We start from the raw sequence: 16,656 nt of genomic DNA on the forward strand, positions 1-16,656 counted from the left end.
GTTCAATCCATTCGTGTTATCAAAATGACAGTCCTCATTAAAGCCAGTTGGCTCTATCTGGCGCTATGTGGGTCTCTCATAGATTGGCCAGGAAAAAGAGTTGAGGATGGATTGGACAAGTACTGGATATTGGAAATAATAGTATTAATATTGACCACAGATGACAAATTTGCAGTAGTCATTCAGTATATGATGGTTTGTACAAAATTTTGGGTGATTGAAGAGTTAAATCATGAAATGTTATTGACTGTGACAGATCGGATCAAATAGGTTGGTTGAAAGATTATACATTTAATTCAGTTGATTGAGGATTTTGTCTGTACAAAGTGACTATTACATTTTACATAACATATTCCTTATAATGGCACTGCTATATTGAACCATGATTGCTTGGATTCACATTGTGACCCTGACTGTGGGCGGAAATTCCCATAAAAAGTGAGGTTATTAAAGGGATTGTCACATGACAGACAGGCCCTTTATTATTAGAGCTGCTGCAGTGGCCGTGATCACTGTTAAAAAGTAAGCCTTGCATAATACAGTAGATAGATACTGACATATGTTCTCTTTATTTTAGACATCACCAAGATTAAAATCCAATTGATGTTCAGCATAATCTGAAGATATTATCCATCACTGATAGTACGGTGACTGTAAAGTATATACATGTGTGAGACATTACTAGATACACTCCATCCAGATGGAAATGGTGCAGCTTGGACACGATGTGCTGTGCATTTCATGCAGTAGATATTGAAGATCTTCTTGAACTCTTTCACCTTATCGAGAAGAGTGATCCACATCATGGAATCACTTATACCCAAAGCATTTCTGCAGAATGACTTATCAGACATTTATACTGTTTAACGGTATATTGGCTGGAACCTCTAAATATCCCAAACAGAATTAACACAATGTTGGCCTTATTATGTCATTGGGAAAAAAATGATAATAAACAGTAATAAAATAGTTTTTTTCATACAACTGCATATCTACTGTCAACATAAAGATATTAAACAAGCAGTACTAAATTGTTCTAGAAATCCTTGCGACTATCATTTCCACATTGGTATACTGACACACCTCAGACAATGGCTTTGGATTATATCCTTTGCCTGCAAGTTTTTGACTGGAAACCATTTCTACTAGACAAGGCAGTCACCCCTTGGTAGAAAGAGAGATACTTCAGAGTGTCTTCCCTTCACCTTTTTGGCGAAGATTGTTTTTTGCCGCAGGTGATTCTTCATTTTGTCTGTCTTAGCAGCCAGAGAGAGACATTAGCGATGATACTTTCATAGCGCCAATGAATAGTTTCTTTTCAGCATTCCCCCTAGAGACCACCAGGAAGATATTCTTAAGAGTGGGCTTATGTACCCCTGATGGGTGATCAGAGGAAGTGAATGGGCAATTGGACTGCACCACCATAGATTTCAGAAGGTAAAAGGAGCTCAAGTAAACGGGGAGAAATCCAGGATATTACAAGGATTACAGGTCAGAGTTCAGCAATATGCATCTGTTAACAGCTCTTCAGCTGTTGCAAAACTACAACTCCCATCATGCCCTGAAAGCCAAAGGTTGGGGACATTAATTTATATACAATTAAATTGCTTTTACTCGTGAAGGTCTAATAGACAGGCATTTGACAATAAAGGGTTTCAGACAGATAAATAGTCTGACTGGACTAAAAGGGTCAAACTGCAAATGGAAAGTATGTCATGTGATCCTGTAAAACAAATTAAAAATAAATTACAAAAAATATGCAAATGTTTAGGTCAATCAATGGTTCCCTGCCATTATGTAATGATGTCCATGAAAGGTTCAGTAAGTTCTGGATGTTTGGTTAAAGGAAAGCGGTCAGCTCTATATCATGCTCAGAGCTGCAGACATGAGCAGATAGCTGAAAGGCATCATTTGTTTTATCGTCCTGTCCCTTAGCTGATGTTTGCAAAGTTATAAAATCATGTTTTTCTCCTAAGCTCAAGAGTCACAAAGGTCACTCTGAGCTGAAGCATGCACAACGCCTCCCTTAACAACCCCTCCCTGCATGATTGCTGTACAAGTTTCAGTGCTGAAAGCCAAACCCTGTATGCCAGTCATGTAGGACAGGGAGGGATGGTAGAGGGAGGGAGCATGCCGCTCAGTACAGCCATTAAACTAGAGTTTATGAAATAAACATATTTTAAGCCATCATTTGTTATTTCAGATGTCAGGATCTGCACTTTTCAGTATGTGCCTCGTGCAGTCTCAATTTGCAATAAAGATACCTATAGCCCTATCAGCCAATATCTACAGATCTGAGAATGATAGACTGTAAAGTGTACCTTTCATTATAAAAACTTTTGACATGTCCTCAGTCCAATAGACTTACATTATGAGACCATTCTGGTAACAAGACACTTTTTTTTATTATTATTATTATTTTTTTTTATAGTGACAGGTACACTTTTACCTGTTAGCTAGCTATACACTCCCAGCTTATAAACATGAAGGGAAAACAAGGCTGAAGTTAATTCTCTTTATATAAGGATTGTGTGATCATTTATGAATATAAGAAACAAAAATTCAAAAGTGTCCATATTGGTTTATTGGGTCAATATAAATTATTTTATACATTTAAGAGACTAAAGCTACGTAAAACAAAAGAAAAATATATAGAATATTAAACCGGAAATAAAAACACTTGAAGGTGCATTGCTTGTCTAGGTGGTAAGGATAGTTCCCAGTTTAGATCCAGCAGAGCCATAAACGTTTGTAACTGAAATAAAGTTAGAACTGACATCCATCAAACGCACTTAAACCTCACCAGGTATACAGCAAAAGTATCTGAATGCAAACCAATGAAGACAATTTACCTCCAAAACATCTAATGGAATTAATTGCACCGAGCAGAAGTACAGAAGGTTTTCTTGGTCTACACAATATACAGTCAATGGGTACCACAGACTATGAAGCAATGCATTAAGGCAATATATTTAGTCCATCGAGACACAAATTCACCTTCATTTCCCACAATTGATATGTCCTATCTTGGTGCTTTGCTGGCTAGATTACTATGAAACAACCAGGAGCTGCTGTGGGGCTGGGTCGATCCATACTTACAATCATAACAAAAAAAATTAAAAAAATAACGCACTCAAGTTTGGTCTCTGTCCCTTCAAAGTGATATAAATAAGTCACAGAAAATGTAGCAGATGAGGCTGGACCCAAACTCACAGGCAGGTGCCATTTACAACCACCATAACCTTTTCTCATGTGGCCTGGTACGAACCAGAGCAGACAGGCCTGTTTTGTGGACGGAGAAATCATAGTCAAGTGGATAAGTCCTACTGGTGAAGATGAGCCCTGTCATCTGGTCGTTTGATGTGAATCCGTCTTACTCTTTCGATGCGATCCCGCTCATCATCATCATCAAGGTGATGAGAGCGTCCAGCTGCCCCTCCTGTGGCCTCAAGAAGAGCATTGTCTGGTCCCCGTCCATCCTGGGCCTCATACAGTAAAATGTTAAGAGTCTCTTCATAGATTCTTGCCTCTGGAAACTCAACCTATAAGAACAAAATACAAGTAACATGATCAGTCTACTGCACTGGACTGTGTGTATATGTGTATATATATCTATTAGGGGTGTGAATCGCGATACCAGTGTGGCGATTCGATATATCCCGATACAGTCTAGGTGACGATATATCCCGATTCTGTCTAAAAAAACAATGTCTTACACTTTTATTAAAACTATTTTATTTTTATACACTTTATTAGTGTAGACAGATGAATAGAGTTCTATTGAACTCCATTGATCTGCGATCCATTGATAGAGCCTGGTCCAGCCAGGATCTATCAATGACAGAGCCCACGGAGAGCAGGGAAGCAGAGGTAAGCCCTCCGCTACCTCCCTAGTGGATCAGCCGCCCGCGATCACGCTGCGGGGGGCGATCCACCCCACTAGCCCACCAGGGAGCATTCACAGATCCCTTTAGATGCCGCTGTGAGCTTTGACAGCGGCGATCTAAAGGGTTAATAGCCAGCCGCGGCGATCGCCGCATGCTGGCTATTAGCAATGGCCCCCAGCGACGGCCCTCCAGGGGCTGCAGAGTATGGAGCGGGCACAAGTCCAGAGCCCGCTCCATACACACTGCAGAGCACCGTATGCTGAATATTAGCGGCGGTGATGCATCAGCGGCCCCCGGCTACTGAAATCAGCCGGGGGTCGCAGAGTACGGAGCGGGCACGAGTCGGAGCCTGCTTCGTACACCCAGAGCGCCGCCGCGTCAGATCCAGCCTGCCCGGCTCCACAAATGTGGAACTTGTATCTCCTGATGCCCGGGCGTCAGGAGATACAAATGCCACATCCCTAAAAGGATCGATTCAAAAATATTTTGAATCGATTCAGTATCGCCAAGTGAAAAATCGCGATAATCGCGCAAATCTATTTTTTCTTACATCCCTAATATCTATATCTATCCAAACTGCCCTAACAGACTATACTGTTGTTGAAATGTCATATTTCCATGAGTCATCATTAGGGATCAACAGATTATCTGTTTGGCCGATATTATCGGCCGATATTCACGATTTTGGACGTTATCGGCAATTACGTGATTCAGGTAGCATGACAGTGATGACAGGTTCCCTTTAAAGAGAAGCTGTAAATATTCCGCAGATGGTAGTTAAACTATATTTTTTCACTTAGTAATCGATTCAGTGAAAAAAAAAAAAAAGGGGTACCCTGGAGGAAAACAAAAAAGGTAAATTACTCATTTAAAAATCTTAAGCTTCCAGCTGCTGTATGCTTCAGAGGAAGTTGTGTAGTTCTTTATCAGTCTGACCACAGTGCTCTCTGCCGTCACCTCTGGAAAGCACTTCATAACTTCCTGTGGAGCATACAGCAGCTGATAAGTACTGGAAGGGTTAAGATTTCTATACAGAAGTAACTGAAGTAAACTTTCTGGCACCAGTTGATTTAAAAATATTTTTCGCCATGGTATCCTTTTAAGTGGTTGGCCAGGATTACAAAAACAAGGCTTATTACTGTGAGCATCACAGTTGCCTATGCATTGTGCGTGTTATTGCAGCTCAGCTCTAGTGACCATCACACACAGGCAGAGGACAGGTGTAGTGTTGTTTTGGATGAAAGCAGTCATGTTTTTTTAATACTGGGTCACACCTTTATCCACTTTGTCATATCCATAAAGTAGCATTGCTGCACGTTAACAACCTACCTTAGTTTGTTTCTTTTCTGTAGCATACACAATGGATGTACAGCACACCTCTGCAATTTTTCGCCCCTGACCATAGAACGACCAACAGCAGATTTCATCACCAATCACATCTTTAATGAACAATACCCTTCCATTAAACCGCAGTGACAACTTGTCAAATAACTCGATATTCTTGAGCATGTTGTCATCAGAGTTACTGCAATAAAAAATAAATAAAACAAGTATTATTACCAATCCTGTCTCACAGTCTTAGCAGCAGAACAACAAGCAACAGAGCATGTCTGGCCTCTATTACATGTGTAGGGTAAGAGAATTAGGCACTTATTCTTTACTGAAGTTAATACAAGGGCGCTGATATGTGACAATCATACAAATGACACCAGGGACTGGCATCACTGAAAAAGGGCTTAGAGGGTCAGAGGTTATTAAAAAAAAACAATTCATTTATAAAATATAAATTGTAGGAGCGCTTGTGTGTGGCAACTGTTTTCTACCTCACTGTAAGGCTAGGTTCACACTGCGGAAATGCAGGACGTCCTAACAATATCAGCATTCTCTTAAAAACAAAGGGATGCCTGTGTATACTGTGGAGTACTGCAATACACCACATTTACTTTAACGGCCCAAACTTAGTTATTGACCACGTTTAGCCACTTACCACGTGGAAACATAAACCATGTACACGCAGTCTGTTGCACTGCTAAATAAACATGTAAAATTGGGAACAGGAGCTAAAAGTGTTGACTAACTTTGGGCCATTAAAGGGGACTTCTGCCATGGTGCTACAATATATGTTGGCATCACTTTTTTTGACCAGAAGCTAATAAGTAGCTAGGATGTCATGCAATAACACAACGAAAAGCTAGCCTTAGAGGAATGAAATGTAATGAAAGCATTATAAGGGGTACTCCGCCCCTAGACATCTTATCCTAGGGGCTAGACAACAGAAAAAGGAGAAGAGAACTGTGACTTGAGAACCAAAATTGTGGAAAAATATCAATCTCAAGGTTACAAGTCCATCTCCAGAGATCTAGATTTGCCTTTGTCCACAGTGCGTAACATTATCAAGAAGTTTGCAACCCATGGTACTGTAGCTAATCTCCATGGGGGTGGACAGAAGAGAATAATTGATGAAAGGTGTCAATGCAGGATAGTCCGAATGGTGGATAAGCAGCCCCAAACAAGTTCCAAAGATATTCAAGCTGTCCTGCAGGCTCAGGGAGCATTAGTGTCAGCGCGAACTATCCGTCAACATTTAAATGAAATGAAACACTATGGCAGGAGACCCAAGAGGACCCCACTGATGACACAGAGACATAAAGCAAAACTACATTTTGCCAAAATGAACTTGAGTAAGCCAAAATCCTTCTGGGGGAAACATCTTGTGGAGAGATGAGACCAAGATAGAGCTTTTGGGTAAAGCACATCATTCTACTGTTTACCGAAAATGGAATGAGGCCTACAAAGAAAAGAACAAAGTACCTACAGTGAAATATGGTGGAGGTTCAATGATGTTTTAGGTTGTTTTGATGCCTCTGGCACTGGGTGCCTTGAATGTGTGCAAGGCATCATGAAATCTGAGGATTACCAATGGATTTTGGGTTGCACTGTACAGCCCAGTGTCAGAAAGCTGGGTTTGCATCTGAGATCTTGGGTCTTCCAGCAGGACAATGACCCCAAACATACGTCAAAAAGCACCCAGAAATGGATGGCAACAAAGCGCTGGAGAGTTCTGAAGTGGCCAGCAATGAGTCCAGATCTAAATCCCATTGAACACCTGTGGAGAGATCTTAAAACTGCTGTTGGGAAAAGGCGCCCTTCCGATAAGAGAGACCTGGAGCTGTTTGCAAAGGAAGAGTGGTCCAACATTCCGGCTGAGAGGTGTAAGAAGCTTATTGATGGTTATAGGAAGCGACTGATTTCAGTTATTTTTTCCAAAGGGTGTGGAACCAAATATTAAGTTAAGGGTGCCAATAATTTTGTCCGGCCCATTTTTGGAGTTTGGTGACATTATGTCCAATTTGCTTTTTTTCCTCCCTTTTTTGGTTTTGTTTTAATACACACAAAGGGAACAAACATGTGTATAGAAAAATGTGTTACTGCAATCCTTTTCTGTGAGAAATACTTCATTTTCTTGAAAAATTTCAGGGGTGCCAACATTTGCGGCCATGACTGTATATACACCCATTAAAACCCATTCTGTTTGAAACTGCACAATACATGAAAGAATCCTACCTGGTATAGGAATACTTGTTGTTGCTTCTGTTGTACAGTAACTTGACTGCAGGCTGTAAGAAGAAAAAACAATCATGATACAACCACCAAACTACATTCAAATGTTAGAAATTCTATAAGTGTCTATTTTGGCTGTATGCTGAAAAAAAATCTAATGCTACACACCTATGTACTCCGACAGTAAATATATGATGCAGTTTACAAATGATCATATTTTATTTAACAAGCAGGAGCTTAGGAAGACTCTTACACATTGTTATACCATACATAGACTGTAATGTTATACATATTCTTTAGCTGAAACTCTAGCACACCCATGCCAGTAATTCAATAACAGAGCAACGCCCATGTGTTTCTAACCTTATTAGATGTAGCGATCAACTTCTGCTCTTCTTTTGATGATGTGATCACAGGGACTTTGCAGAACGGTTCATAAACATCTTTATTCTGTTGAATGAAGAAATTAAAGAAGTTTATCCCCATGATACCACATGACATTCCTTTTAAAATGGGTTGTCTGGTAACCCTGCTCTCCAAAATAACACAGGATAGGGCATAAGTAGCTGATTGTGGGGGGGGGGGGGGGGGGGGGAGAAATATAACTTCCTCTGAAGCATACCAATAAGTACAGGAAGGATTAAGATTTTTTTCAATAGAAGTAATTTACAAATATGTATAATTACAAATTTAAAAAATTAGTTTTTCACCTGAGTACCCCTTTAATACATAGACCCAACATCTTCAAAAACAAAAAAAATGAAATAAGATCTCACTCATGTCTATGAAACAGGAAATAAAACTCTACTAAATGAGAAGAACAAAAGCACAGAATGTACATGGATATCTATTACAAAAGCATTATATGGCCTATTAAAAGGGGTATTTCGGCCCTAAAAATTGTATCCCTTACCCACAGGATCTCCAGGACGGGGTCCTGTCTCTGTACATGCTGCATGGAGCAGTGGGTCAGCACACGCTCCATGCATTGTTTATAGGAGCACAGGAGACACCTGAGCGCTGTATTCTGGTATATCCGATGATCCCATTGACAATGTGGATAGGGGATATGTTATTAAGGGCTGGAATAATACTTTAAGCCTACAGAAGATCCCTAGATGTGACTGCAGTTAGCCCCAATATCCCTTCTTTATCATTCCCCCTGGGGTTCAGACAGCTGAGATATAGGGCGTTCTTTAAAGGGTCACTCTCATTAAAACTCGTTTTTGCTATTGCACTCCTTATGGTAAAAGATTTCTAATATACTTTGTTTAAAAAGCTTTCTATGTTTTATTTGTACTTAAAAAAAAGCTCAAGAGCACATTTTCCCCCATCTCATACACAGACTTAGGACCAAGGTCCAAACACAGAAAGTGCAGCCTGGAGTGCTGAGAGGGGGGTCCAACCAACAGCATATGGCAGTTAAGTGTGAGAGGCGCTATGATTGGATGAGGCTGGACCCCCCCCTCAGCACTCCAGGCTGCACTTCCTGTGTTTGGGCTTTGGTCCTATGTCTGTGTATAAGATGGGGGAAAATGTGCTCTTGAGATTTTTTAAGCACAAATAAAACATAGAACACTTAATTTTTTTTTAAAACAAAGTATATTAGAAATCATTTTTACTTACCATAAGGAGTGCAATAGCAAAAAAATTTTTAATGAGAGTGCCCATTTAAAAGATAGCAGTGCCATTATTTTAGTAAAAACAAGAAAAATACCAATGACCACAGTGTTTAATCCCTATTAAAGGCAGGTTTACCAATGTGAGTGTCTCATCAAACAACTCCTCAGTTATGTGGACTGCTGTATATGTAATATGGAGGAAGTGGATATTATGCAGCCACATCTGGCTTTTCAGGCTTTACACATGAGTTGATAACATCTATCACTGGACGGCTACTGCATTGCCAAGAAAAACAAAAAACATTTCACGTCTGTCAGATATTCTACCCACTGAACCATTCTTACAAGGAAGTCCTACCTGAAGAGATGCCTGACACTCATCTGCCAGCCCCTGCACCAAATAATACTTTGCCTCTGCCAAGAGTTCTTCAATTTCTCTCCGTGTTTCTGGAAGTGGAACAGCTCCATCTCTCAGGTAATTCAATATGGTCCCAAAGTGCTTCCCGCAACGGTCTATAAGAATCCAACCTTAATAGAAGACAATGATGATTTAATAGCGGGCGCTGAAGATGAAAAACCCACAAAAAATAAAATAAAAAGGTGCTGTATAAAGTCAGAAATTCACCACAATGTCACTAAATCTTAACAGGGGTTTGTAAGGACTGTTTTATTATTGGCCTATCGTAACATGGCCCCTACACAATATATGGCTGCTTTTAGCTCTGTTCAGTGTATTGGGGTTGCTGCTATTATGGCAAACGGTGGTTGCTGTCTGTCATCCCTATTGATGGCCATCGATAAAGTTCCAGAAAACCTTTGCATAAGACCTGTGGGCAACAGTGTGGTCTATCACAGGTTATACGTAGAAATAGATTATGGATATGGAATAAATGACTTACCCAAAAAAGCCCTAGAAGCTTTTCTGAGAAGTATTCTCTGTCTGGTTATATGGAAATACTGAGACTTGTACAGAATCAGGCAGCAGAAATTTAAGAGTCTTTAGGGAAAAAGAAGGAACCAGAGGAAGAGAAGTCTCAGAACAATGGTACAATGGTTATTCAGCGGTCACACCAGGACCAAACCGTATTACAGTGACTGAGCAAACTGCTGGACATGCTACAATCACATTCAAGTTTTACCCCTGGTCTTTAAAAACTCGATATAAAACAGAATAAGACTATGAACATTTTGGGAAATCTTTGCTTAAAATGGCTATTTAAAAAAAGTTACCCGTATTTTTCGCCCTATAGGACGCACCGGCGTATAAGACGCACCCAATTTATAGGTGCAAAATCTAAAAAAATTAAGATTTTTAACCCAATAGTGGTCTTCAACCTGCGGACCTCCAGATGTTGCAAAACTACAACTCCCAGCATGCTGGGAGTTGTAGTTTTGCAACATCTGGTGGTCCGCAGATTGAAGACCACTGCATAGGAGGTAATACTCACGTGTCCCCGCCGCTCCAGACCCGTCACTGCTGCCCTGGATGTCGCTCCATCGCTGTCGCCGTGTCCCCGTCGCTCCGAAACGTCTCTGCTGCCGGCCGGGTATGCTCGCTCTCCGTCGCCGCCACCACGTCGTTACGCACGTATGCGACGACATGATGACGAGGAAGGAGAGCGCCGGCCATACAGGGGATCCCTGAACGGAGAAGACACCGAGGAGGTAGGTAAGGTCCCTCCCGGTGTCCTGTAAGCACTAACCCGGCTATTCAGTCGGGCTGTTCGGGACCACTGCGGTGAAATCGCGGCGGTCCCAAACAGCCCGACTGAACAGCCGGGTTAGTGTCACTTTCCCTTCAGACGCGGCAGTCAGCTTTGATCGCCGCGTCTGAAGGGTTAATACAGGGCATCACCGCGATCGGTCATGTCCTGTATTAGCCGTGGGTCCCGGCCATTGATGGCCGCAGGGACCGCCGCGATAGGGGTGTATTCGCCGTATAAGACGCACCGACTTTTTCCCCCCCAGTTTTGGGGAAGAAAAAGTGCGTCTTATACGGCGAAAAATACAGTATATGGTGCAGGGGCAGAGGGAAATGTAACAAAAACGTACATAGCCGCTTTCCCCCTAACTCTGCTTGGCTCCATGCTCTCCCTTGATCTTTTCTCTTCTTATTCCTGAGACAGCGGTGCCCCCTTCTTAGTAATTGGCTGAGCAGCTATGTCCAGCACCGAGCTCGTCTCAAAAGCAAGAAGAAGAAGGAGAAAGAAAAAAAGAAGGATTGTGGGACTGTACGGAGCAAAGTAGTAGTTGTGGGGGGAGGAAGGTTATTATTCCACCCCTACAGCACCATATTACTCTCTTAAATACACTTGATAAATTCTTCCAGCAACTCCATATGTACAGATAACATTGATTGTTTCTATAGTCTAATACAGAGCACTATTGAACATCTATACACAGGTTTTAGCTTTCCCAACGGTAAGGTTGGAGAATGATTTGATAAATGAGAAGCTCTTTCTTGTGTGCTGCTGATATTTTGCTGCTTGCCTTCCACCTCTCTGCATAATAGACTATATAGACAAATGGACGGACCTCTCAGCCGGCCAAGGAGTGGAGTGCAATGCCACTTACTTCCCCGGCTAATAACTCACGATCGCAGGAGTGAGGGGCCCAATGCAATCAAAATTTTAGACATGTCTGATCGACAAGTCAAAAGTTTATTTTAACCCCTTAAAGGGATACTCCGGTGGAAAACTTTTTTTCTCTGGACAGTTCCTAAAATGGACAGAGATGTCAGCAGAGAGCACTGTGGTCAGGCAAAATAAATCCAAAAAGAAAAGAATTTCCTCTGTAGCATGTAGTATTCAGCAGCTAATAAGTACTGGAAGGATTAAGATTTTTTTAATAGAAGTAATTTACAAATCAGTTTAACTTTTTTGCACCAGTTGATTAAAAAAACAAACAAAACAAAAAAAAAGGTTTCCACTGGAGTACCCCTATAAAGGACACAGCCCATTTTGATCTTAAGGACACAGCCAATTTTATTTTTGCGTTTTTGTTTTCTCCTCCTCGCCTTCTACAATCCAGACCCAGTGCTTGTTTTTTGTGTAACTTTGTAATGACACCACTCATTTTATCCTAAAATGTATGGTAAACACAATTTTTTTTCTTGTGTAAGGAAAATTAAACAGAAATCATAGTTTAGCAAATTTTTTTTTTTTTTGGGGGGGGGGGGGGGTTCTTTTTCACGCTCTTTATGGTAAAAATTACAAGTTTTCTTTATTCTCTGGGTCATTACGATTAAAATGATGCCCATGGTTACATACATGTCTATTATTGTACTGCTTTTAGAAAATCTCAATTTTTTTTTTTTTTACAAAATCAGTATGTTTAAAATTGCCCAATTTTGACCACCTCTAACTTTCTTATTTTTCCGTATTCAGGAATGTGTGAGGGCTCATTTGCGCCATGATCTGTAGTTTATTTTAGTACCACATTTGCGTATGTGACTTTTTGACCACTTTCTATAAAATTTTTTTGCAGTTTGATGTGACAAAAGCAGAAATTTGGGATTATAAAAAAAAAAAAGAATAATTCGCAATGATACCAAATACGTATTATTCATCATTTTACACCTTTTTGTATTTATATGGGGAAAAGGGATGATTTAACCCCTTAAGGACCCGGTGTTTTTCTGTTTTTGCACTTTCATTTTTTCCTCCTTACCTTTAAAAAAATCATAACTCTTTCAATTTTGCACCTAAAAATCCATATGATGGCTTATTTTTTGCACCACCAAATCTACTTTGTAAAGACATTAGTCATTTTACCCAAAAATCTACGGCGAAATGGAAAGAAAAAGTCATTGTGAGACAAAATTGAAAAAAAAAATAAAAAATATGCCATTTTGTAAATTTTGGGGGCTTCCGTTTCTACGTAGTACATTTTTCAGTAAAAATGCCACCTTATCATTCTGTAGGTCCATACGATTAAAATGATACCCTACTTATATAGGTTTGATTTTGTCGTACTTCTGAAAAAAATCATAACTACATGCAGGAAAATTTATACGTTTAAAATTGTCATCTTCATTTTTGTATTGATCGGACTTGTTGATCGCTTTTTAATCATTTTTTCATGATATAAAAAGTGACCAAAAATACACTATTTTGGACTTTTGAATTTTTTTGCGTGTATGCCACTGACTGTGTGGTATAATTAATGATATATTTTTATAATTCGGACATTTCCGCACGCGGCGATACCACGTTTATTTTTATTTACACAGTTTGTTTTTTTTAAATGGGAAAAGGGGGGTGATTCAAACTTTTATTAGGGAAGGGGTTAAATAATCTTTATTCACTTTTTTTTTGCAGTGTTATAGCTCCCATAGGGGACAGCTGTCACACCCCCTCCATAGGCTTGCATTGAGGGGGAGGAGCGTGACATCACAAGGGGGCAGGGCCGTGACGTCACAATGCTCCGGCCCCTGTGATTGCCAGTAATCAGACCTAGAGCGAACATGCTCCAGGGACTGATTATAATGGGGTGCTGCGTGCAAGATCACGGGGGTCCCCAGCAGCGGGACCCCCGTGATCAGGAATCTTATCCCATATACTTTGGATAGGGGATAAGATGTCTTAGCGCCGGAGTACCCCTTTAAGAGGTTAAAACTTTATTGGGAAGGGGCTTTTTCACATATTTTTTACATTTATTTTACACTGATCAGTATTATCAGTGATCTCCTGCTCTGGTCTGCTGGAAGGCAGATCAGTGCAGAAGACCCTGGGAGACGGCCGGAGGCAGGCGAGGGGACTTACATCCGCTATCATGGCTGATCTGATCCCCACGGCAGTGCCGCGGGCGATCAGATCAGCCATTTTAAATGCTGCACTGTTTTGATCATGGCATCTGAGGGGTTAATGGTGGACATAAGCACGATCACTGATGTCTTCCATTACTGGCATGTCCGCGGCTGTCTGCCGCCGGGACCCACCGCGAATGAAGCTAGCGCAGCTCCTGCACTTGCCTCACAGCTGCGCCGTTGCAAACGTATGGTGCTGTGCGCTAACAAGCGCCGTACATTTACGGTGCATGTCCTTAACCAGTTAATGGCAGTAAAGGTTTAAATTTACCACCAAGCAGGTCACAATATATCACCGGAAGTAGGGCTATGTCTGAGGGATCATCTGGCAAGACACATAGTAACATAACTTCTGGTAGACCTTCCTGACTCAGGCGGTCATTCAGGTGGGCCTCAGCACATAAGAACACCCCCCCCCTTCCCTCAATAGGCTGCAGGCTCACCAACAGGGTGCATCATAGGAAGCCCCATTGAAAGTGAGCAGAGTTGCAGCCCAGGGCACTGACTTGCCCCTGACACTTGAGCTCTGTGCATAAGCTAAAGCTGCCATGTCCCGTTTAGTTGCTGGAATCATGGAAACTTTTGATCGCAATAGTATAGATGCTTAAAATGCAGCTATCAATACCAAGCATGGCATCTAAAAAGCTTGAAAGAGGCAGGGGCTCACTGTCTGCCAATCAGAACCCCATGACGTGATCAAAGAGTGCTAATGAGTTTCAATGGCCTGACAGACGGCCTGTTAGTGTAACACTGACAAAGGCTTTTTACATGTCTCTATATTTTTTTGAATGACCGTAACACTTTAAAAAGGAATCTGGACAATCTCTGTAGTATATCTCTGAAGTATAAGGAGGGGTTCTCTACTTAGCATAGAAAAAGCAGTCTCCTGCACATCCATATTTAATGCTACACAGTAAGGCAAATGAACAGCCATGTACAGAATCCCCTTGCCTTGAGAATATTGTTCCCTGTCTGGGATTGACCAAACAAGAAACATATGGCTGATCGAGCTACCATCAAGTATACTTTATATGTATTCTTGATCCTGTGCTAGAAAGAATGACAGAGTAATAAAATGAACTAGACAAGAAGTTACAGCAGACAGAAATGACTCTTACCCTCGCTATCGGTCAGCACTTCCATTCTCCCACTAAACATTGCTTTGAGCATAGTGTCCTGCTTGGTGAGGGTTTGCATGGTGGTGTAATACAAGGCCCCCCCTACATTAAGCTTCACATATTTGGAACTGGTGCTGGCACACTTATAAGAGGTGGTCCGGGTTGTAGTAGCTGGCACCACAGCGCTCACCACACTCTCTCCTGACATTTCTTCCTGCAATAGAAAAATACATTAGAAGTGTATAAACAGATTAGTGCCAGACATGAGAGATTTCCTAGGACTGTGTGTCATGCCCAGGAAACATAAAGGTGGCAGGTAAAGATGAGCGTAGTTACAGTGATTCGATTCATCACAAACTTCTCGGCTCGGCAGTTGCTGACTTTAGCCTGCATAAATGAGTTCAGCTTTCAGGTGCTCCGGTGCTGGAGACTCTCTCCTAGGACTGTATCCACCTTTTCCAGCCCACCGGACCACATGAAAGCTGAACTCATTTATGCAGGATAAAGTCAGCAACTGCCGAGCCGAGAAGTTTGTGATGAATCGAATCACTAAGTTCGCTCATCTCTAGTTACAGGCAAAAGTCTTAGTGTCTTCATTACTAGCACAGATATAACATATTGCCAGTAATATAACAGGTCAGTTCTTGAGTATAGTATGATGCTGGAATAAAACAAAAATAAAATAGACATTAATATGAGACGGCCATTTCCATTACTTTCCAACCCAGACAAGAGGAGTGCAGAACTATTACCTAGTGATGGGTCTAGACAGACGACTACAACAGCCAGCCTTAAAGGACATCTCTAGTGCAATATAACTTATCCCCTATCCGAAGGATAGGAGATAAGTTATAGATCGTGGGGGGTCCGAGCGATGGGGCCCCCCAGGATCTCCTGGACAGGGCCGCAGCAGTATGCTGGAAAGGGGGCATTCCGTCCCCGCATGACACGGCGGCCAACATGCCCCCTCCATGTACCCCATAGAGATATACGGAGGGGGCGTCTGCTGCGACTTTCTGCTGGGGACAAAACTTTACTTCCAGCAGACTGCCGCGACCCCCGTCCAGGAGATCCTGGGGGGCCCCAGTGCTCTGACCCCCCGCGATCTATAACTTATCCCCTATCCTTTGGAATACTCCTTTAATCTTCTAGTTATCCAACAATAAGAGTGTTCACAGACTTCAATAGCAACGTACAGAAAATGTACAACTGGAAGCAAGCAGGGCCTGACCTGAAAGCCCCCGACAAGTAAGGCAGCGCTCAGGGTGTATAGAGCGGGCTTCTAAATCGAGCCGTCAAGTCAAACCTGACAGCGGCATATAAAGGGACATGGAAATGCTCCCTGGTGGTACAGTGGGGTGTTAATAATTTAAGTAAAAGTTGTGTCTCATGTAGTGTATTTATTCATGCACAACTGCATACAATAACACACAAACATACATATATATTCATTTTTTTGTGGGACAATCTCAAGTATTTTATATATATTGTACACACACTACATGAGGTTGTCACACAACATACACACACACACATATATATGGCCCAGATTCATCAAACTGTGTGGGAGAAAGAGTGGAGAGGTTTTTCCACAGCAACCAATCTCAGCTAATGAGCTCTGGAAAAAGTGAAAGCTGAGCTGTGATTGGTCGCTGTGGGAA

At 41.5% G+C, this 16,656-nt stretch overlaps 2 protein-coding genes across 4 annotated transcripts in view; one reads left to right on the top strand and one right to left on the bottom strand.

Moving 5' to 3' along the window:
- Positions 1 to 3,104, top strand: part of MYO1H (myosin IH) — a 151,456-nt gene extending 148,352 nt beyond the window's left edge. Inside the window, exon 34 of the mRNA XM_056528858.1 lies at positions 578 to 3,104. Within this exon, the coding sequence (XP_056384833.1) occupies positions 578 to 604 (27 nt within the window). The 3' untranslated portion in view covers positions 605 to 3,104. The remainder of the gene's footprint in view (positions 1 to 577) is intronic.
- The window catches only part of KCTD10 (potassium channel tetramerization domain containing 10), a 98,280-nt gene continuing 84,187 nt past the window's right edge, over positions 2,564 to 16,656 (bottom strand). For 2 of the 3 annotated variants that reach the window (XM_056528852.1, XM_056528854.1), the window contains exons 2-7: positions 14,996 to 15,209; positions 9,429 to 9,598; positions 7,812 to 7,898; positions 7,452 to 7,504; positions 5,217 to 5,412; positions 2,565 to 3,542 (exon numbers count right to left, since the gene is read on the bottom strand). In XM_056528852.1, the coding sequence (XP_056384827.1) occupies positions 3,324 to 3,542; positions 5,217 to 5,412; positions 7,452 to 7,504; positions 7,812 to 7,898; positions 9,429 to 9,598; positions 14,996 to 15,209 (939 nt within the window). In that variant the 3' untranslated portion in view covers positions 2,565 to 3,323. Of the gene's footprint in view, positions 3,543 to 5,216; positions 5,413 to 7,451; positions 7,505 to 7,811; positions 7,899 to 9,428; positions 9,599 to 14,995; positions 15,210 to 16,656 lie in introns of all 3 variants that reach the window. The other variant, XM_056528851.1, reaches the window with a different exon arrangement.

The sequence above is a fragment of the Hyla sarda genome, chromosome 1 (genome assembly GCF_029499605.1).
Source record: "Hyla sarda isolate aHylSar1 chromosome 1, aHylSar1.hap1, whole genome shotgun sequence".
Classification (NCBI taxonomy): Eukaryota; Metazoa; Chordata; class Amphibia; order Anura; family Hylidae; genus Hyla; species Hyla sarda.